Source organism: Saccoglossus kowalevskii, chromosome 13 (genome assembly GCF_978046115.1).
Source record: "Saccoglossus kowalevskii chromosome 13, keSacKowa6.1, whole genome shotgun sequence".
NCBI classification, from domain to species: Eukaryota; Metazoa; Hemichordata; class Enteropneusta; family Harrimaniidae; genus Saccoglossus; species Saccoglossus kowalevskii.
The window spans coordinates 19070186-19093488 of NC_140653.1; the positions used below are offsets into that span (position 1 = coordinate 19070186).

The 23303-nt window shown below is 35.3% G+C and overlaps 1 protein-coding gene across 1 annotated transcript in view; it reads left to right on the forward strand.

Annotated features, from left to right (window-relative positions):
* LOC100329033 (insulin-like growth factor receptor) overlaps positions 1–23303 on the forward strand; it is a 52856-nt gene that overhangs the window by 13821 nt on the left and 15732 nt on the right. The window contains exons 2-11 of the mRNA XM_085507014.1: positions 7365–7910; positions 15501–15676; positions 17053–17203; positions 17394–17492; positions 18089–18236; positions 19037–19254; positions 19662–19785; positions 20374–20582; positions 22117–22287; positions 22595–22772. Coding sequence (XP_085363140.1) covers positions 7365–7910; positions 15501–15676; positions 17053–17203; positions 17394–17492; positions 18089–18236; positions 19037–19254; positions 19662–19785; positions 20374–20582; positions 22117–22287; positions 22595–22772 — 2020 coding nt within the window. The remainder of the gene's footprint in view (positions 1–7364; positions 7911–15500; positions 15677–17052; positions 17204–17393; positions 17493–18088; positions 18237–19036; positions 19255–19661; positions 19786–20373; positions 20583–22116; positions 22288–22594; positions 22773–23303) is intronic.

Below are 23303 nucleotides of genomic sequence, written 5' to 3' on the forward strand. Positions count from 1 at the left end.
TTCCTATTTCTTTTTTTTGCTGTTGTTGAATTTGGTCGTAGTACATATATATGCTCAGTTTTGGTTTGTTTGGGTCAAAAATCTACTTGAAATTCTCAAACTAAATTCAGCTGTTTTTTTCAATTGAAGGTGGGTATGTTATTAGCTTTGTAGACCTGTACAAAGTATAGGAATGACACTAAATTCAAAATTGGTTGGTTGATATTGGCTCCATGATTTCACCAATAGTCCTAATGCATTTTTAGGAAGTTTACCCTTGAATTGGGTTTCTTTGAAAATACCAATACGGGCCTCAGATATAATAAAAATAAAAAAAACTGTTAACAGTTTACATTGTCGGGTTCAAATTTTCCATCATGATAATTATTTTTGAGTTGCAATTGTAAGCCTTGAATTTTTAGCACCGATATCGACTTTGCCGTGGTGATATCTTCAATTCTGTAATTGAAATGTGCATTGCTAACAGTCGAACCATCTCAGCCAAGAGGCTGCTTTTTTTTATATTCGCTTTATTCACAATATCGCTTTGTTTCCCTCATTAAACAAGATCCTCCAGTAACATATCTTTTTTACATAAATACTTTGTCACGATGCCTCCCTCGCAGCATTCACACCACATCATTGTACTTAGTGGACCGTTTCATTGTTATGTGGGGGTCAAGGAAGGGGGTGACCGAACAATTGCGACAGGTATTTTTTTTTTTTAGAGAGAAGTATATGCAAGTCTCTTTTGTGACTGGTTTAATCAGAGAACATGAACTATCCTTACTCTTACCTTGCACTTGAACATGTTATGTAAACTGAGAGATTTTAGCTTGTTTACGAGGATTCCTGTGTTGTTGACCCTATACGTGTAGTGTAACCTGATCTCCCGATGTTTGAAAACAAAATCACACATGCATAGATTTGTTTATCTTGACAAATATTCAGCAGGTGACCCATGGGATATCTGTGAAATCCCACGTTGTCGTGACTAGTGACCATGGTTGTGTCTATTTCTGGAAAAACTATATGTAGCACCTGACCCAAATAAAACATGTTGATGAAATAATCATTCATATGGTAATTTGATTCTGAAACCAGTACTAATAATAGGATCCCAGCAATTTATTCTATGTTTTTGTCTAATATCATTATTATGGGTATTAGCTTCTAACTTAGTGTTAGAAAATAAAATAAAAAAAGGATAAATCATTATACATTTCCCAAATAAGGTTATTCTGAATTTGCGAGGACAACATTGTTACAAAAGTCACTGTGACTCGTATTGAGATCACCAGTGACAATTTCAGTGCTATAAAATTTCACAAATTATTAATTTTCTACGATTCAAAATATTGTTAAGAAAGAAATAATTTTTCGAAGGTGCTTATTAATTATTTGGTCTGTTTAAGAGGTTTTTTGTGACCAAATTGTTTTTCTGTTGACTGATGGCCACTCTCATTAGGGAAGTCATTTTAAAATACACCAGACACCTGTTTATATATTCATTTAACGTATTTTGATTTGCGATGTCATTTTGAAATCATTAAAATTAATGATGTAATTAATTTTATTTATTTTTAGCTTACTTGTCCTTGGCACACAACTGAAAGCTGTGAGTTCAGGTACATGTGTTTCCAGGCAAGTCCTCAGACAGCTTCACTCGACAAAATGTGATAAATTTACAGTGCTGATTTACGTGGGTATCCTGCTTGCCAATTGGCTTGTTTCTGCTTGTAAGAGTAGGATTACAATTGGACAAACACTGATCTAACTACGGCTATACATAGATACTCCCGTCAGTTATATCAACACCCTCCCAACAAAATGGTATACAAATTCTTCTAAAGCGGTTTACACGTAATCGTGTTTAAATGTTTGGGAGTATTTCTTAGGGTAATAGTACATGCAGGTCTTAATTTGCATATTCAAATTACTGCTTGTGCCTGATTTTCTGTAAGAGAACGTATATAGAACACGTATAGTAGCAAGCTGTGGTCAATGTTTAGTGTATTTCTGTGTGTATTATTTTTATAATATAATCAGTTGCTTTTTGTATGTTTCATTTCATTAGGGGCCCAAGCCCGAAGGGCGAGGCCCCTATTCTTATCGTCCGGTTTTTTCTTCTTTCTTCTTTCTTTCTTTCTTCCGTAACTTTTTTCGTCAAGCCGTTTGAGAAATCCGCTGAACGGAATGGTCTGATAATGCTCTATTCTGATAGTCCCTAATGTGAACTGGTGCAACATGCTTTCAGAATTTTGATTGGTCAATTAGTTTGGCAGCCATATTGGATTGAAATAAAACCGGAAGTGGCTGTTTGACCACTTTCTGAGGGTCTAGGCGTCTAGATTTTTTTATGGTATATAGTACAACTCATGTGTAATAAATATCCGCAATAAAAACTTTAGCGGTCATGTGACTTTTCCCGCCATTTTGTTTTTCCTAAAAACGGCAAAAAACACTTAAAAATCTTCTTCTTCAGAACCACCAAGTAGAATGCTCTCATATGTAGTATTTAGCTTCTATATATGAATCCCATTTATGTTTGAACATTTTTTTTACGATTGGTCACGTGGTTTGACAACCATTTTGGATTTCTTCTAAACAGGAAGTAGTTTTTTACTCTGGCAACACTTGAGGGATTATTTTCAATTTTGCTTCATGGCACCAGTGTATCAAACCCTTTCAGAAATCTAAAAAAAAATTCAGATCAGTCACATGGTTTGGCCGCCATTTTGGATTTTAAGCAAAATTGACAAAAAGTTTGGGTATTTGTTATTCAGAGACGATTCAACCAATCTACTAGATGTTTTTATATTTACCATGCCTGCCCTTAGCTCCATATGAGAAAAATAATATTATTTTGATCAGTCACGTGGTTTGGCCGCCATCTTGGATTTTGTGAAAATAGACATTATGCAACTACATGTTTTGTATTAGTCTGATTTCTTTCAAATTTTGTTATGTGCATTTGTGTCATCAGATGCATCATTTTGCCCCAATAGCACACTGCTAGACCACGTGGCTGGGCACCCTTGGGGTGGGGGCTTCTAACCTCATTAATATGCATAACTGTTATAACTCAAACACTGTCGCAGTTAGGGTGATGAATCCTGTGTTATTATGACAACGTTGAACAAGAGATTTGATTAAAATAACAGATGACCATATATGGTCATGTGAACTCATTAATATGCATAACCATTATATCTTAAACACTGTCGCAGTTAGGGTGATGAATCCTGTGTTATTATGACAACGATGAACAAGAGATTTGATTAAAATAACAGATGACCATATATGGTCATGTGAACTCATTAATATGCATAACCATTATATCTTAAACACTGTTGCAGTTAGGATGATGAATCCTGTGTTATTATGACAACGTTGAACAAGAGATTCGATTAAAATAACAAATGACCATATATGGTCATGCGAGCTCATTAATATGCATAACTGTTATATCTCAAACACTGTTGCAGTTAGGAAGTGGAATCCTGTGTTATTATGACAACAGTGAACAAGAGATTTGATTAAAATAACAGATGACCATATATGGTCATGTGAACTCATTAATATGCATAGCAGTCATATCTGAAACACTGTCGCAGAGCAGGACATGTAACTAGTGTCATTATGAAGACATTGAATGAAAGATGTAACTGACATTAGAAATGACTATATATGATTATGTAATCTCATTTTTGTGCATAAGAACATGGCTCATTATATATCCTGAAAACCATATTTCGATAACCAAACCAGGTAAATACATGGTACCAACTTCATTTTGACCTCATGTTACTGATAATTCAAGCTACCTGATTGTCTAACATGTGACCACATTAATTATGAAACAGAATCTTGTCAGCTTGGGCCCCGGTGACGCCGCTTGCGGCTTTAATTTTTGGTTGTTATTGACAACGATATCTCGTCTAAAATGATGAGTACCGGTAATCAACGATTGATTGCACTACTAAGTTGCAATAACAATTACGGAGAAATTAATCCCATGTGATTGATTTACAAATGGGACTCACATTTGAAATAAAATACTTAAATGGATAAAAAACCGTGTTCCAAGAAACTCGTCATAAATTATGGAATTATAATAAGAGGGAACATTTTTTTGTTCAGTTTTGCAAAGTATTTAACAGAAAATGCCAACTGAACTGATTTGCAGTCAACAAACGAGTAAACATTTCTGAAATGTGTGTGTGTGTGTGTGTGCACACACACGTCAAGAATACACAAGAAGATTACATGTGCCCCACTTTCGTGGTCATGCGGTTCTTGCTTATTTGCGCTGTAGCTCGTTGAATGAGTAAACAACAACAAAAGCCAGTCATACACAGGTTGAGAAGGGAATAATGCACACAGTGAGATTGCTGAACTATGTCGTACATGTTTGTAGGGCCTTTTTGCAGCATTTTACAACTGCCCAGCAATAATAGTGCTCTGGCCTTGAATGGAATAATAGAGCGGCCTTGTTCTGTACTAGCTCCCTTTTCAGTTGCCATGAATGAGTTTGACCAGCACTTCCTGGGGGTTGCCACCATGTTTTATGACATAGTCTTACATCTATATGTAGAGTCCTTGCTTTGGAAAAGACCTCTTATTCAGATTTAAATTCTTTTCATATTCTAGAATATATTTATCTTGTTCTTTTTTTCTGGTAATAAATTGTCTTCTTTAAATGCAGACTTCCTCGCCAAAATTTTTCTGCACTTTTTTTCTTATATTCTTCAATATTTCTGGAAATGAGCCCGAATTGCAAGCCAACAAACAAAATTTGAGTCAATTTTCAGGTTTTAATAATAAAAAAAAAATTGGCTATTTTTGTCCCAAACATGTGAAAAACATCGTTTACATAAAATTCATTCAAATTTAGAAACTGTCCTACATTAAAATTGTTCGGAGGTCATATGGCTAAAATATGTGCACATGCAGTAGCCCTGAATAAGTGATAGGCAGTGTTAAAATGTTACATATTTTTACTGTTTCAATCACTGGGTCTGACAAGAACCCACCTCAATCCTCTGTTGGTAGGACGGAGAGGGTGACAAAACGTGAGCTACGTTCTATTGACATGACTTCAGTCTATGTGGCTTACGATAACAGCAAACTAGGGCATGGTCAATACATGTCTATAGTCACGTCATCATCTTGACTATTTCAATCCATGCTGCAATGGCATTCAGAATGTCAAGTTGTTTTCTACACACAACTATTAATCATAGCCAATGCGTGTCATAATCAAATATGTATTGCTTTGAATTTGACTCTCCAGTAGTCATTGACTGGACTACTTATAATTATATGACGTGCCAGTCGCTTCAATATACATGAATACATTTTTGTTTACGATAGCCAATCCAGAAGGTTGTTTCATTTCTCCCTGAAAGTGTTTTGATAAGAACCACTCACAAATCACCATCATAGTACTATTTTGATTTTTTTTTCTCTCTCACAGCTTGAAATATAATCTAAACCTTTGCATTGTAAATAATCCTACACCATGTTTTACTGATCTCATGGTTAGAGAATTCTTTCTTTGATTTTTGAAAACATGCTTTTGTTGTCCAACTCATCAAAAATATTTTTTCTCCTTCAATTGTAAAATTTTTGGGCCCCCAAAATCCTAAAATAATCTTATTAGTAATGCTGTTATTCTGTGCTAATGATTAAACATTACACATCTAGATTGAGCTTTTTACTTATTGAAATCTTGGCAATGTGCCAACATGAATGAAAAAAACAACATGCACAAATGAAGTGTGGCTTTGCCATGAGTAATGTGTAGGTGTTCTTCACACTGTTTAGGCAACTTGTGAATTGCCAAAAGGCAGCCATTATTGAGCATCAAAATATGACTTGTGCTGCAATTATTTATTAGCCGGTAATCTCAAGGGTATAAAAATAAATTCTGGTACCTTTGTAGGTCTCGTATTTTCTCGTTTAATGTAAAGAGCAGTTTCAACGAGGAGGTCAGCTTGGGGAAAACAACAGCCATATTGGATTTGATTATGGCTTGCAGTGTATTTAATGTATGCATATGAGGTTTTTTCCTTCGCTGTCATTGTTTACTCACAATTAGGACTCTTTTCAGTTGCTGGTGCTTGCTCATTCAAGCACCAACATTTTAGATGTTTATATATACTGTAAAATACTTTATTTTTGCTTGGAATTAATTTTCGCTATTTTCATTAAAAAAATAAACTTAATTGCTTATTGGTTGAAAGTCTTGATAAGAAATTTAAAAAAAAAAAAATTTGGTTTAACAGTTGACTTAAGGAAAAGGGGTTACTGTAAACTACTATGATTTAGCATCAATTTTGTTAACCGTAAAAATGCTCTGGTGTTTAAAAAAAACAAAACAAGGTGACTTTTACGAAATACATGTCTCATAACATTCTGAAATCGCAGTTGAAAGTGATTTACAGTGTATTTACTTTACCTAAAATTGGGTTAAATGTCTAAAGCCATGTATAAATAACATCTTTTTAATTTTAATGACCTCCAGTGTTTTTTTCTGTCAAGAATTCCTTCTTCACAGTCCCTATTACTATGTGCTGCAATATGGACATTGATTAAAAGATGTTCCTAAAACTGTTGTGTATTTTATTTGTCTGAAATTTGTAATTATTGAAAAAAAAGGTATTACCAATACAAGCAACTGCGTATTTGGTATTATAGTACTAACACATTAACCTTTTATTTAAAGGGCGGTAGTCGTCACGCGACGCATGCGCGAGATAAATTGCTCTCATATAAACAAAGATGGCGACTTTGACTGTTGCGCAAATCAATGAGTACAAAATGAGACGTTACCAAGCTTTAATTAGGTATTTTTAGGTGATTGGAAGTCATCGGTGCTAATTAGTGCAAGTTGTCTCAAGTTTGATCCATGCTCCAAGATGTGAAATTTTTTTATTTTTATTTGTAGCTGCTTTGAAGTTAAAAAAAACAAACCTTGCACTTTCTATTTGTGTAATATTAACCCTCGGTCAACTTTTGTCATCGTTCAAAATTTTTAAACCTGGACAATTATTGAATTAAATACATACAAAATAAACTGATAAAATCATGCCGCTCTATGGGTTAATTAATTAAGTAATGCCATTCCTGACAATATTATGTATATGTAGTTCAGTCGGATTTGACCAATATGAAATGATTGATATATGCATGTGTATAATAATAAATGTATTGATGATTATCGATATAGCTTTCTGATTGGTTAGAGATATGTAATGAAATAAAATCACTTTACTTTCAAATCTTTAAATAGCAACCAATCGGTGGGGTGGAAATATTGTTGGTCGGCAACCATATTCTGTGATCTTTCATTGACTAGTTTATTTTCTTGTTTGTTACAGTGTGTTCTAGCATCGATATAAGAAATGGAGTCGAGCAGTTTCAACAGTTGGACAACTGCACAGTTATTGAAGGATATCTACAAATTTTACTGATTGACAGCGCCAACCCTAGTGATTATACGCACTTGAAATTTCCAAAGCTACGAGAAATCACGGATTTCTTACTGTTGTTTCGTGTGAAGGGCCTAACGACGCTTGCACACATTTTTCCCAATCTTGCTGTCATCCGCGGACATACTTTGTTTTTTGACTACGCTCTTGTGATTTTTGAAATGCAAGACCTAAGAGAGATTGGACTTTATAGTTTGACCACGCTTCAGAGAGGTGGAGTGAGAATTGAAAAGAACCCAAGTCTCTGCTATTTGGATACCGTGAATTTTGATGTGCTAGTACAACGATCTGTGAAGAATTACATCAAAGAGAATAAACAACAAGCAGAATGTGTGAATATGTGTCAATCCAGCAGATCGCGTCCATGTTATCAACGGACGTGGTTGAGTGCCGAATCTCATGATTTATGTTGGACGGCAACACATTGCCAAAAAGGTGAGGTTAGAGGGCTTTCGTAGTTGTACTGTAAAATATTTCATTTTCGCTTTTTTTGCTAAAGAGATGATTGAGTGAAAATATAATCCAGTGAATATACCTTTTTAGCTTTGCTGTCTTCAAAGATGACAGTGTCTGTCCTATGTCAACAATTCTATTTTTGACTTCTTCTTAAAAACTACCAGCTCAATTGTTTTGATGCTTGGTATGGAGGTACCTTGAATGGACGCGCGTCAGATGTGTTTAGCTTGTGACAATATCTTTAATTCTCTATTTTTAGCAAAAAAAGGCTTTTTTTGACGTCTTATAAACTACCGACTCATTTGCTTTAATACTTGGTATGTACAGTACAGTTCTTGCGGAAGCTTTGGCTTTTGTGGCATCATTGTCGCATACGCATGGCTTCATTGTCGCCTCAGCATCGCATCATTGTGGCATCAGCTTCGCGTCATTGAAAATTGAAGCTGTGTTCGATCTTCTTATTTTGTGGCATCATCGTGGCCTCAGTATGAGTATGACCTCATTATTTTCACATGAAAAGGCAGTAGAGAAAAAACACATGTACAGAAGTTTGATATGTAATCGATTTGAAATTCAAAGCGGTAAGGGGAATAAAATAATATGACCAAGAGTAAAATGACATTTTAAAAAGATATTTTGTTTAATTATTTAATGTTGCGAGTATTGGGTACCTAAAACTATGTGAAGTACATTGCAATCTGCAAGGTGACGAGTGTCATATTGACTGCAAGGAAAAACGTGATAAATTTAAATCACAGGATGCAATCGTCGTTCGGATACAACACAATTTTCTATACGAAATGAAACTGTTCTTGTTATAAAATTACCTTATTTTCGTTCATTTTATTTGCTGGTAAGAGAACAGATTCAGATTCCTCATTTTGATGGTATATAATTTTCTGTGTTTCGTTTAGTTTTAGCCGAGTCCGATCCCATGCCCGGACCACTAATGCAAAACACGCGAACGCCGCTTGGCGTTGTCGCCGGCCATCATGATACAAAGTTCCAAAACAAGTGCGTACATTTCCAACTATGATTGGATGGTTGTGGTGGTGTCGGTCTGGTAAAATTTTACATCCAATTTTCAAAATTAAACCACGATCATTGGCCTGAGCACGATCTATACGTACTTTAAAAGTATTCTAAAAAAAAATATTTTCGAATAAAAACGAGCCACAGGCCTGGTAAAAAATCGAATAGCACTTGACGTGCAGAAATAATTTATTGAGCTTCAGAAAAAAAAGTGTTCATTTAGTTGTGGCCGTAAATATTTGGTGACCAGTCGATGAACAATTTGAAACTCATTATACACACGGAAGTCCTTCGATACTGAATATCATCGACCCCAATCTGGTTTACCTTATTTCCCAACTTGCAAAACTGATTTGTATCTCAGCCCAGTTTTTCTTTTTTTCTTTTTTTGAACTGAAGTCAAATCCCAGCCGTTTGTCAAAATATACCGATGTTTTTCAGTGAATGATTGTGAAGCCTGTCACAGCACAGTGAATCGACGCCGGAAATTGGACAGTACAACGACCCTTCAATTAGCGTCAAATATGCTTTGTTACAACATCACTGATTTGCTGAAAGTCACCTGATCGGAGCACGACCTGGGTCACAGAACCATATTTGTCCGTATTATCAACGGGACTTTGCGAGAGAACCACACCCACATTTTCAACCATTTTTAGCGCGGAAGTTGCTAACAAATGTCGAAAAACTTGTGAATTTTATGGATTTGAATAAAATAAAGCTATCAGTTGGTAAGACTGGTTAATAATATATCCCCCGATGCTCTTTGAATTTGTTTAATTTTATTTCAAGGCGTGAAATAGATAATTGAAGTTCCATCGATTTCAAGGCGACTGTTTCACTGCGACAACTCTACGCTGTGTTGTAGTTTCACGAGGTAAACAAATATATATAATAAATAGTACGTGTTTAATTATTTGGTTTTACAGCCCGCAAATTACGGGACATGATCCCCATGAATTACGATAAATAAATGCTGATTGTGTTGAATAATGGACGTCGGGATCGTTTGGAGAAACCAACGGGGATCGATCGATATTCCAAACAAATTATTGGGACAGGGTCGGTAGACATTTCAAACAAATGATATTATTAACGCAAGACGAGATTTTTCCAGATATTTACAAACATACTGTCACAACAAATATATGCAAAATTGACAAATACACAAAGAGATATTACCGGTAGGTTTTATTTTAGCCTTAGAAATATTTTCTTCACTCAGTCCATGCGTGGTACTTCTATTTAGCTTCATGGTCCTTCGGCTTGTGTTCTCCTTGGGGGAAATAGCAATAATTATACATATCATAAACTCAACGCAGTCAGGAAAAGAAACCCGGACAACCATGTCGTACTTCTGTTGAAATACATTTTGTAGCAGTGCGTTACGTCAGAATATTGTTTAAAATAAAATAGTCAATCCCAGCCAAATCTAGATCAAAAGGTTAGATTGCGTGCATATAATTATAGATAGTTAAAACAAAAAGTATTTGAACTTTTGACGGTTGTTTAACATCTATGCACGGTTACTAAACTAGTAACCGTGATCTATGAAAACCATAAAATTGTTAGTAGTCCGAATTTTTGCACAGTCGAAAATAAAGCGGAAATTCAACAAGCGGTCGCAAAAGCGAGCGATTGAAAAGCGGAAGCGGGCGAGAGGTTGGGCGAAATGAGTTCTGTACCTCTTTGTTTGATGAAGCGATGCTGATGCCACATTGTCGCCATAATGAGGCCACAATGAAGCGAAGCGATAACCGCCTAACTTTTTAATGTCGCGACATTGAAGCGATGCTGAAGCCATAACAATGCCGTAATGATGTGATGCTGAAGCGAAGGTGAAGCTGAAGTGAAGCCAAAGCTTCTGCGAGAACTGTACTGTAGGGTTCATGCGTTGACCTACATGAGATTTGCAACAGGATAATCAAATTTGTTATTGCTATGGCAACAACCAAATAGACTACTGTAACCATGGCAAATGGTCTAATAATTATCTCATACAGAACATTATCAAATTTGTTTTGAGTAAGACACTCTACAGCAGAGCCATTTCTGTCATTAGGTCGCTTGTTACATTTCCGTCTCCTTCCTGAAAAGTGCAAGCCTGATTGGTTGAAAACATGGATGTATATGTACCCTGAGTGGACCTTTCTCATTTGTTCATTTCATGACAATTTCTTCAATTTTAATGAATATTTTTGCTAAAAACCACATGTCTGATTGCTTTGATATTTGATAAATATCAGTAGTTTCCCTCAATTGCCTTGTTCTCAGTATATCTTTGTCATTTTTAGTAAAAATTTATATTTTTTGACTTGAAAACTACAAGTCTGATTGCTTTTACATTCAATATATAGGCATCTCTGGAGGACCTCTCTCAGTTATTGCGTTAATATTTTATATGTAGGCGCTTTAAGAGAACCTCAGTCAGATTTGTTCTTTTTGTGTCAGTACTCTCTAATTTTTAGTCCCCGTTCATACGAAGTCCGAAAACGGGGACTTATAATTCGGTCTCTGTCCGTGCGTCTGTCCGGAGTCATATCTCAGAATCCCTTGGACCGATTCCGTTCATTCTTTGCATGTGCCTAGTATTTTATGTGGGATATACATGTATGCACATGCAGTGGTTTAGCGATTTGATTCAAAATGGCCGACTGGCAGCCATCTTGTTTTTTGTAAAATGTTGTATTTTGGACGTGCTTTGTCAGTTTTCATTCAAACTTGGTACATAGGTTATACATGTTAGGATACATGCCCATGACGATTTATTTCACAATTGGATCAAAGGTGGCCGACTGGCAGCCATCTTGTTTTTTGAAAATGTTTTGTTAGTTTTCATTCAAATTTAGTACATAGATCATACATGTTAGGATACATGTCCCCAACCGTCCGTGAGTTCCTGAGTCTGTCTGTCAGTGTGTCCGTCCGTCCGTCCGTCCGTGCGTGCGTGCGTGCGTCAGTCTGTCCAGAGTCATATCTCAGAATCCCTTGGACCGATTCTGTTCATTCTTTGCATGTGCCTAGTACCTTATGTGGGACACATGCTCATGCAGTGGTTTGGCGATTCGATTCAAAATGGCTGGCTGGCAGCCATCTTGTTTTTTGTTGAAAATGTTGTATTTTGGACCTGCTCTGTCAGTTTTTATTCAAATTTGGCACATGCATGTACTTTATACATGTTAGGATGCATGTCCATGACAATTTGTTTCAAAATCTGGTCAAGGATGGCCGATTGACAGCCATCTGACTTTTTGGCCTTACTACTATATTTCCACAATTTATGTACCATTTTCATTCGTATTTGGCACATACATCATACATATCAGTGTGTTTCATAATCAGATCAAAGATGGCCGAATAACGACTGTTTTTATTTTTGGCCGTATTACTACTACATGGAACAAGTGTCTTGATGTAAATAAACAATCTGTTGTATACGCCACTTGGAACTCTAGTTTCAAGGACATGCTCGCGACAACCCCTCCGCTTTTATATGACGAGCACAAAGGGAACTTTCAAAAGTTTAACGGGGACTGTGTCATTTTCAATGACTTGTTGTTCAATATATTTTTGTCAGTTTTGGTAAAAAATGCTATTTTTGACTTCTTTTTGACAACCGCTTGTGTAGATGCTTTGGGTTGACATCTATGAATATTAATTACCTAATTTGCATGATAATTAGCTGATTTTTAGCTGTTCCAAGACTGTTCCACTGATATCTAAAGAACCACTCATTGGATTTTGATGAAATTTGGCACATGGATGCTCTGAACTAGTGCGCAAATTTGATTAGTTTTGGGTAAAAATCTATGAATATTAATTACCTAATTTGCATGATAATTAACTGATTTTAAGCTGTTCTATGACTGTTCCACTGATTTTTGAAGAACCACTCATTGGATTTCAATGAAACTTGGCACATGGATGCTCTGAACTAATGCGTAGATTTGATTAGTTTTGGGTAAAAATCTGTTAATATTATTAATTACCTAATTTACATAATGATTAATCAATTTTCGGCTTTTCCACTGATATCTCAAGTACTAATCATAACATTTCAATAAAACTTGGGACACTGCACATACCTGGGTAATATCAGTACATATTAATTACCTAATTTGCATAATTAATTAATTATTAGCTTTTGATATTTCGAGTAGTAATGATCACGTTTCAATGAAACTTGGTACATAGTTATTTGAGGATTGTGCAGAGACCTAATTAGTTTTTGGGTAAATATTTGTGCATATTAATCACCTTATTAGCATAATTAGTTAATTTTCAGCTTTTCACCTGATATCTCAAGTACTAATCATCACGATTCAATGAGACTTGCGACATAGATATTCTAGGACTATGCAGAGACCTGATTAATTTTGGGATAAATAATTGTGCCTATTAATTACCTAATTTGCATAACTAGTTAATTTTTTGCTGTTCTATGATGTCTAAAAACCACTCATTGGATTTCAATGAAACTTTTAAATAGTACCCATCACATTTCAATGAACCTAAGACTATGCACCATATTAGATTTTAGTAAATATTTATGCTTCTTAATCATCTAATTAACATAATTATTTAATACTGATATCTCAAGTATTGATCATCACATTTGAATAAAACTTGGTACATAAATTCTCTAGGACAATAGACAGTCTGATTAATTTTGGGTTAAAATCTGTTCATATTAATTCTCTAATTAGTAAAATAATTAATATTTGTTTGGTTCTAATCACATTTCAATGAAACTTGGTACATTGTGCAGACCTTATTAGTTTTACACTTAAATCTGTTCATATTAGTTACCTTATTTGCATAATTAGTTTTCAGCTATTCCATCAATATCTCAAGTATAAGTAATTTTGAATTAATTTGTAATGTGTCTCCAAAACTTTCAGCACACGGGAGTTTTTTCTAAGCTTTCTTTGATTTTCATTTTTGGTGACATCTTTTTGAAAACCACCAAGCCAAATCATAATTCTAGTAAATGTTATCTTCAAAATGGCTGGACTGATTTATTTATGCATCTGAAACAGTAGAACTATATCAGCTGACAGGCTACTTATTTCTATTAGTAACTCATACACTCGTATAAACGAGTCTATGTTTCAAAATACTGTAAAATACTTTATTTTCGCTGAGAACACTTTTTAGGTGTTTTGTATGAAATTTGAAAAATATATGAAAAAGCTATATTCGTTCGATTTTATTTTCACTTAATCTATTTTTCGCTGAAGGAAGGATTATTTTACAGTAAGTAATATTGTATTGATCCAACATATAATACTGTATTCACTCTATTAGGAGCACATGTGCTTATGTAAATTACAGTGGTGTTAAGTAACATTTTCATGGTATAGTGTAAAAGGGTTAATTATTCACCGGGTTTTAATTTTGCTTATTTCGCTGACTGGAAAATGCACTAAATTAAAACCCAGTGAATATGTAAAATTTAGCATAAAACACATTATCTAAATGATAAAACTGAATTTAAAACCCACTGAATATGCCTGAAATGCTAAATCAGTGAAATTTAAACCCAGTGAAAATTAGTCATTTTACAGTCGTCCAAACACAGTATATGCAATTGTTGACGTACATGCGCTTCTATTAGAACATATTAGGTGTTTTTGTTTTTTTTAAACAAACATAAGATTACAGCTGGCTTTAAATCATTCACCTGACAAAAGTTGAGTAAATTATTCTTCCGCAGTCATGGTGTATATTACAGTTTGTTGTCAACATGTGCAGACAACTGGTTTTAGCAAACATCTAATCTGTCTTTATTTATTAACGGTCATGTGACCCAGTTTCCTGGAATTGCAGTCATAGCTCCCATATAAGGCACTGTTTATGACACGTATGGAATTGGATTAAAACCTTTTAATCTGTCACCATCAATGTACTGGTACTGGTTAATTTTATTGTTTGCCCAGTTCATACAACTGATGAGCTACATGTATTTGCCACAGTGTTCTTCCTCAGATTTGTTGGTTCAACGACAGTTACTCTGATTTTTCATTTTTAGCTAATATTTTTCATCTATAGCTAGACAACTATTGATTTTATAACCAATAATAATTATAACAAATATATAGAGTTGGTCAGTATCAATAATTATTTCCACAAGCTATTGTTAATTAATAATTTATTAATTTGTAACCTTCAATATGCAAATTCTTATATAGTTTTTGTTAATCTTGGATCAAAAGGTGGGAATATTTCCTTAAGGATCTTAATTACATTTTTTTTTTTTTTAGAAAAAATAATTTGAAACAAGTTTATTTTCTGAAAGGAGAAAGAAAAGTTTATTTTGGCATTCAGAGCATATATAAAGTACAACATATAATTTGATATAATTTGTTTTTTCATTCTTTTGAATAGACCATTTTCCGTTCACTGCGAGATCACGCGTTATCGAACGTAAAATCAGGATATATTAATAATTGCCACAAACTAGAGAATTTTTTCGTTCAAGTTCAAAATAGATTTTCACTGATACATGATCAATTTATTGATGTTGTCTTTTTGCAGCGTGCCCGTATAATTGTCACGACAACTGCCGGACGGGGATAGAACCCCTTAAATGTGACTGTGACAGTCAGTGTATTGGCGGCTGTGTTGGTAACGGAGTGCATAATTGTGTTGCATGTCGTAACTTTTACCATGATGGACGTTGTATGCAGAACTGTCCTTCCGACACCCTTGAGGTAAGAACAATCTTGTATTTCTGTTAACCTTGGGTGGACCTCTCACAGTTTTGTTCATTTCATGGAAATGTCTTCGGTATAAAATCTTGCATTTCAACTTTTTTGGTTGAAAACTACATACTCAATTGGTTTGTAGGTACTTTGGGTGGACCTTAGTCAGATTTGTTCATTTTGTGATATCTTCAATTTTAGCAAATGTTAATGTTATTGTTGACTTCTTGAAAACCGCTACTCAAATTGTGTTGATACTTGATATACGGTACTTATCGACTTCTATTAGATTAGTTTCTTCTGTGCATTTGAGGAACACTCACAACTGCTGAAACAGCAGAGCTATTTCAAGTGTCAGGTCGTTTGTTTACCTCCTTCTATATAGCGAATGGCGATCCATCCTAGAAACTAATTTGGATATTATTGTTTACGTCTAGTTAGTAACAACTCTTTTCTTTATCCTGCTGCCAGTGTCATACGTTTTTCATTTGTCAGTAATATCGCAAGTTGGACATTGGAATTTGGAAACACAGAACTCATGTGTTCATTCCTGTTCACAAACATCAACTGTTGCAGTAATGTACAGCGCCCTCAACATGCTAAATTGTGAAATCTTGTATACTAGTAGTTTACATATATGCCACTATTGTCCAAGCATTATTGGTAGTATGTTATTTTTCCAGTGTTTACAACAGATTATGTGTGTTATGCATTAACATTGATGTAAGTAACAATTGGGAAAACCATAAAATTCTCGCTAGAAGCCAATTTATAAGTACACGAGGCGATGACCTAAAAAGCTCATTATGTAGGTCAACTCATACTAATGCATCTTTGAATGTCCTCTCATTACAAAATCGTAAATTATGAAAGTAATGAAACTTTTAACAACTTAATCTGCTCAGTATTATCTCTAGATTTTTTGTTGAATCCCGTCTGTGAAGCACACTATGGGAATCTTTGCGGTTACCCTGTCTGATGTATATATTAATTACCTAATTTTCAGTTTTCCACCGATTTCTCAAGTACTAATCATCCCATTTCATAGAAACTCTGGAGTAATCCACAGACATTATTTTAATGCTAAGAACCATGTGGATCATGTTGTGCATCTTAAACAGCTTTTTGTTTGACAAGCTAATTAATTTTAAATGTGCGCCTCCACTACTCTCAGTGTTCTTTGATTCTTTAAATGTTGTAATTTTTCCAACCAAAATAGGTACAACATTCATCAGTAATTTCTCATTTAGAAGTTTTGTTCAAAATGTTAAAAAAATTTTGCAGGTTTAATTAGAGAAAGGTGATGCAGTGCTTGTGCATTGTTTTGTGGAGAATGCTGAATCAATTATTAAAGTAATAAACGGCTCATTTTTGTGTGTTATTAGTATTTGAACAGAAGGTGTATATCTCGTTCTGCCTGCCCTCGGGGTTGGAAAATATACAAGAATACTTGTATTAAGGAATGTCCTCCGGATTATACTGTGAATGAGACAGACTCGGCAGAATGTCTACCATGTGTTGGACCCTGTCCAAAAGGTGAGTTGCCACGTGCCCGATCCGTGCCGATCCGTGCTCCTCTTTATTCGTAAATCCTAAAACTCGCGGATACATATCAAACACATTGCAATGACTGACATTTTATTTTATCTTGTATCGCTAACATATGCACTGATACCTGAATACTTTGTTGTAAATTAAATTATAGTTTTATTTTTTTATTTGATAGTTTGCGAGGGCAGGACAGTGGACTCGGTTGCATCCGCCCAACTACTACACGGTTGCACCATTATAAACGGAAGTCTAAAGATTACAATTAGCGGGGCAGGTATGATTCGCTTTATCTCGCTTGATCAGAACGATATTGTGAGTTCAAGACAACAGCTTGATTTTCCTTACAATGTATACATTTTAGCTTGCCCGTAATGGTAATGAAGGGAAAGATATACAAGGGGAAATTGTCTGTCTCGTCGTTCTCATTGTTAACCCATTGTTGTTACAATAATTTTACCCAAGTTCAATTGTGGTATGTTTTGCTTGTTTATTGTGGTTAGCAAATAAAAGAGAAATATCTGAGAGAGTCTAGTAGATACTGATTGATAGGATGTAATGAAAGGCACAATTGGTGCTGGATTACATGTTGCTGCCTCTTCAAATAATCTGGATAATACACCTGCACCTTTGAAATGCCATCATACTCATTAACTTTCTATTCATCGCATTCTTTACTGTTACCAGCATATTGTTTCGGACACTAAATCCACAACCCCCTGCCAGCTAAGTGCGATTCAAGATCATGATGCAACTTAAATGTTGAAAACATTTATGGTAATGACAGTAAAAAAACAAAAACAACAAACATTCTTCCACATTGCTTTTGGTTTGTTTTATGGAAATATTAAGTAATAATGTTGTACATTTCAGGAAATCCTGTGGCAGAGTTAGAGGCCAACTTGGGATTGATAGAACTGGTTGAGGATTATGTTGAAATCAGTCACGCTTTCCCAGTCGTCTCGCTCAGTTTTCTGAAACGCTTGAAACGTATCAGAGGCCAAAACCTGCACAGTTCCAAGTAAGAATTTCATAAATGTATTCTGTTGATAGTACTGGACTCCAGAATCTAGAGGGGTTCCAATTTTAAAGCCAAAATTAGTGTCAAAGTAATACAGTGAATGTTTTGTAAGGCACCCAGGCCATTGGCCAATTTCGTGACCCCGAAAGGTCACACACCCTGGTACTTTCGTTACTATGACAGCATCACAAACATGCGCATTTTGATGTGTATTTCTGTTCCTAACATTAATATTTTACTCAAGTAGCTGAAACAAGTAATCACAGAAGTAATAAAATAAATCATTATTGATTTTCATACCAATGAAATTACCAGGATGTGTGACCTTTATGGGTCCTAAAAGTACCAGGATGTGTGACCTTCAGTGGTCATGAAAGCAGCCTCTTGCTTGGGTATCCTACCATAGGTTCAGGATGCAATGTATTACTTTTGACAGTGTAGATTAAGTGAATATTATATTGCTTGATAGTCACGCGATGAATTAAAAATGTCATTGAAACTAACAACTTAGGTTATCAAATTATTGTCAGCAACAGATGATCAAAATAGCGTTATCTTTTTCACCCATTTATGTCTCAGAATAGTTCTGACATAGTAGTATCAGTTCTGGAAGGAGCATAACCACTTTGATCGTTAGATAGTGAAGAATATAAGAAAAAAGTGCAGAAAAATTTATGTGGGAAAGTCTGGTGGTAAAAACACATAAACTCACATGGCAAAACAAGCAATCACATTAACCACTTTGTGACTAAACAGGAAGTATCCCTTTCTTGTTTTCATACTGTTTTTTTTTTTGACAGATACGCAATTTATGTGTTAGATAATCAAAACCTCCAACATCTATTTGACTGGGAACAAAAACCAAGCCTGACTATGGATCGGGGAAAGCTATTTTTCCATTTCAACCCCAATTTGTGCCCATCCCATATTACTGAACTTGAAAATCATGTTGGCCTAGGAGGACAAGAACGGCTTGATGTAGACATCTCTACAACCACAAATGGAAACCAAGTTGCATGTAAGTAACATCTCATTATCAAAAAAAGCTCTGTTCTCTTTCTAGATTTTTTCGGTTTTTGTGTAACCTTATTCTGGAGACCATCTCAGGCATTCATGAATATTATTTAGACTTCAGACATTATGGGACTTCAATGCACAACAGATCTGGTTCAAAATGGCCGACTTTAAATAAAAAAAAGATTGTGTTCCAAAGCCTAACTTATCTGCGCTAGTTGTATTAGAGACGCATTTACATGTATGAATCTTTTTGCAATTAAATTCATTTAAATGGTCGCTGTTCATATTTCATATTTATCATATTTATTTAGTTTAATGCTGCTTCATGTCATAAAAATCCTCAAGGAAGTAGAATGCTGAATACCAGTGTTACATTCCAGTTTCTGAAATTGTTAATGTTTTTTGTAGGTGAAATGATAGAGCTGAGGCTTGTGCTATGGGCTTTTGAAAGACATATGCTTTTAGGGTGGACACAGTACGTTACTGACGATGAGAGAGATCTGCTGAGTTTCCAAGTCTCATGGAGAGAAGCGTGAGTATTTGATACTTGTTGTCAGCTGAGTGTACAGTACCATTACCTGGGGTTCATCCATCTGCCGTTAACTTTTGATTAATGATACTGCTCAGGAACACACATAGGCGAGGGAGCGGAGTGATGCCATATCAGAAGGTTTCTGCGCCGTTTTAACGATGTATCTATCGCCATTGAAATATTTTAGTGTCCAGACACATTGTCAGCTGGTGTTGCTGGGAAGTTCTCGCGTAGAAAAATATATTTGAGAAAGATCTCATGCTGCGCGGCAGCACGCGGCTCAAGAAATATATTTATGCCTTGAAAGTTCAATCGGCAATTCGGTAAGAGGGCGCCAGCCAAGAGTATCAGGAAACTGCACCTCTGTTTCCTGGTTTAGAAAAACCTCTGCTGCTAGCCAGATTGCATTTATATGTAGGTACCTTGAATGAACCTATCAAATTTGTTCATTAGTTTGGAGTTCTTTCAACCAATACAGGTCACGTGTTTAGATCCTGTACTAATCAAGTGCATCAGTCATAGACCAATTTTGTTCGAAATGCACGTAAATGTCATGCGTCTATCTTGTTTTCTTTTCCATTTCTCTAGGCCTGAGAATGTAACCGAATTTGATGGACAAGATGCATGTGGCAGCAGTACTTGGGAAAGAGTAGATTTAGGACCAAAGGAATACAGTCATATAATTACCCGTCTTAAGCCGTATACACGTTATGCAGTATTTGTCAAGACATATACCATAGCTGGGACCAGTACTGGTGCAAAAAGTGTTATTGAGTATGCGACTACCAAACAAGACGGTAAGCAAAATAGTGCTTTTGTACTATGTATAATGGAAGTTTTCAATTATCAAAACATGGATCTTAGATATTAAGAGGAATTTTCTGTAAATATCCTCACATAGGAACCACCCTCAATAAAATTTGTTTTATTAGCTCTGCTGTCATCAAAGTTGTTAATTACAGGCAATTGTTTTGATACTCTATTTATGTGTACCCAAGTGTGGACCTCTTTTAAATTTTGTAATTTATAAAAAAAAATTAAAAAAATGCTATTTGATTTAATCAATACTAGTGTATACTAGTATGTACATGTACCTAAATTGGATCATGGAGGTAAAAAAAAAATGAAGGAGTCACAGCCAAGCTTAGATCAAAGGTATCAGGATGGTCGCCACTGTTTGTTTAGGGGAACACAAAACTAATTCACTGACTTATCCTATAACTGCACTTGACCTATTAGTAATAAAATCCTAACACCGGTTGAATGTCAAGGTTATTTGTTTCGCCACTATGATGTTTATGTAACTATGCATGGACTTGCCAGTAATGCAAGACTGCTATGCTGAAACATCGCAGCTATTTTGGCTGTAAGGTCCCTTGTTTGATCTTTCGTTACTACCGCCACACGTAGTGTTCGAACACTAATACAGCTTGTTGGCGTGCACATACTCTTAGTCAGTTAGCAATGTTGCTTTTAGACAAGTATCCAGTACTTTGACGGCGTGATGGTGACGAGGTTGTGCATAAACGCAATAAACCAGCATGTCATAAGTATATAGGAAAACAGTGACTTTTTGAACTACCTATATACGATATCTCTTTGATAGAAAGGCCAGGACGGACTGAAACTATTGTGCCCCATCCTCATCTTGGCTATAAAACTTAGCATTGAAATGTGTTTGGAATATTGCACTGTATCTATAGCTGGAAAAATTGTAATAGCAAAAACATAGACAGGGAACGTCTTTCATACATGTGAGACAAACACAAATACTGTTCGTGACAAACAAACAATTTTAAAAGGCTGTTGTAGTTTACATCTCAAAATAATGGCATCTTCCATGACTTGTTAATACGACAAAATCTTGTAGTGACCGTTTGTCTGAAAGCAACTTCGCTTGCTAACAGACCTCCTTGTTTGAATGCTGCATGTAGTGGTATTAAAGGCCACAAAGAGTCATTTTTTTTCCCCCATCTCAGATTGCCAGCAGTATTTTGCCCCTAATATAATAACACCCCCCCCAAATATGGAGAAAAAAAAATTCTCCTGGTGCATTAAATATAACAGCAATGCCCCTCTCAATAAAATTGATTTTGCTCTATAACTAGCATATGTAATTACCTAAATAACAGTCGCGTGATCAAGCATATAATAATTCAATTTTCAATTCATGCGTTTGCTTGAATGATAGAAGTGTATATATGGTCAAAGTAATTTATTTCTTTATGTGCACTTCTACTAAAACAAATGTTGTGCACACTCAAAGGCATTAGAAGAAAGTCAAGCAGCGACAAATGCTAACCATTTTTTTCATCTCGCTCCACTTAACAGATCCGTCAGCGCCGATGGACCTTAAGGTTCATCCCAAATCGTCATCAGAGTTACTGCTTAAATGGAACCCACCAGAAGAACCGAATGGCAACGTTACACATTACTATGTGTACATTTCAAAATTACAAGATGACGTAGAGGCATTCAGTCAACAAAATTATTGCGAACCTGGTAAGAATATTTACAATTTCATTTCCTGAAGATGAGATTGCAGAATTTTTCATATTTGATTGTTTTCACCTTATTGTTAATTCATGACTGAAATGAACATAGTGAATTTCCCAATAAAAAATATTGTCCATTCTACTGATTCCTCAATAACCGCTTGTCAGATTTCAATAAAACTTGGTACATAGATGCTCTGGGACATTGCGCTGACCTGATTTGTTTTTTGCTTAGGTTTATAAGTGGCTTCTTGAGAGTTGTTTATGAGAATATTTTATTTGTTGTAATAACGTGTAAACTTTTGGTGTACTAGGACTGAAACTACCAGAGCATACTGCTGAGCCCATAGATACAGAAAAAGAAAGTGCCACTAATTTTACCGACGGATGTTGCGCTTGTCCAGACCCAGAGAAAGAGTTAAAGATTGCAGAAGAAGAAGCAATGCGAAAAGCATTTGAAAACTTCCTTCATAACAATGTCTACGTTTCCAGGTAGGTTTCCCTCTCGTGTGAATAGTACTATGTATCGTGTTTATTTACTGCTAAGGAGCATTTATTGGCAAGAGACAACAATGTTGCTTGAATGAGGGAATATTACTTTATCACATACTGCTCAAACCTAAAAATTGGACTTATAATTTAAGCATCCTTCTGTGTGTTATTTGTAAGAAATGCTGTTCAAATCAAATTTAGCATGCTAGACAATTTTATTCTCTAAATCTCAGTATTCTAAGTGGGCCTTTTTATCATTTCTAGTACCCCTTAAAGGCCCAGGTATACTATAAATACGCTCCTAAACAATAGGGATTATTTCCTTGCTTGTCACGCTGTAGTAAACAGCTCAAGCCAAACTCCGGTAAAAACGTGTTTTCTCGAACTTACAGGTCGATTACGTCGTGCCAAAGTGGATGTATGCGACTATGAATATCACAGCAGTGACTGTGTGTAGTATTTATGACAATAAATAGTGTATGAGCTGAGATTTTGGCAGATAAAAGTCAAAAACACGAACCGGGGAAAGGG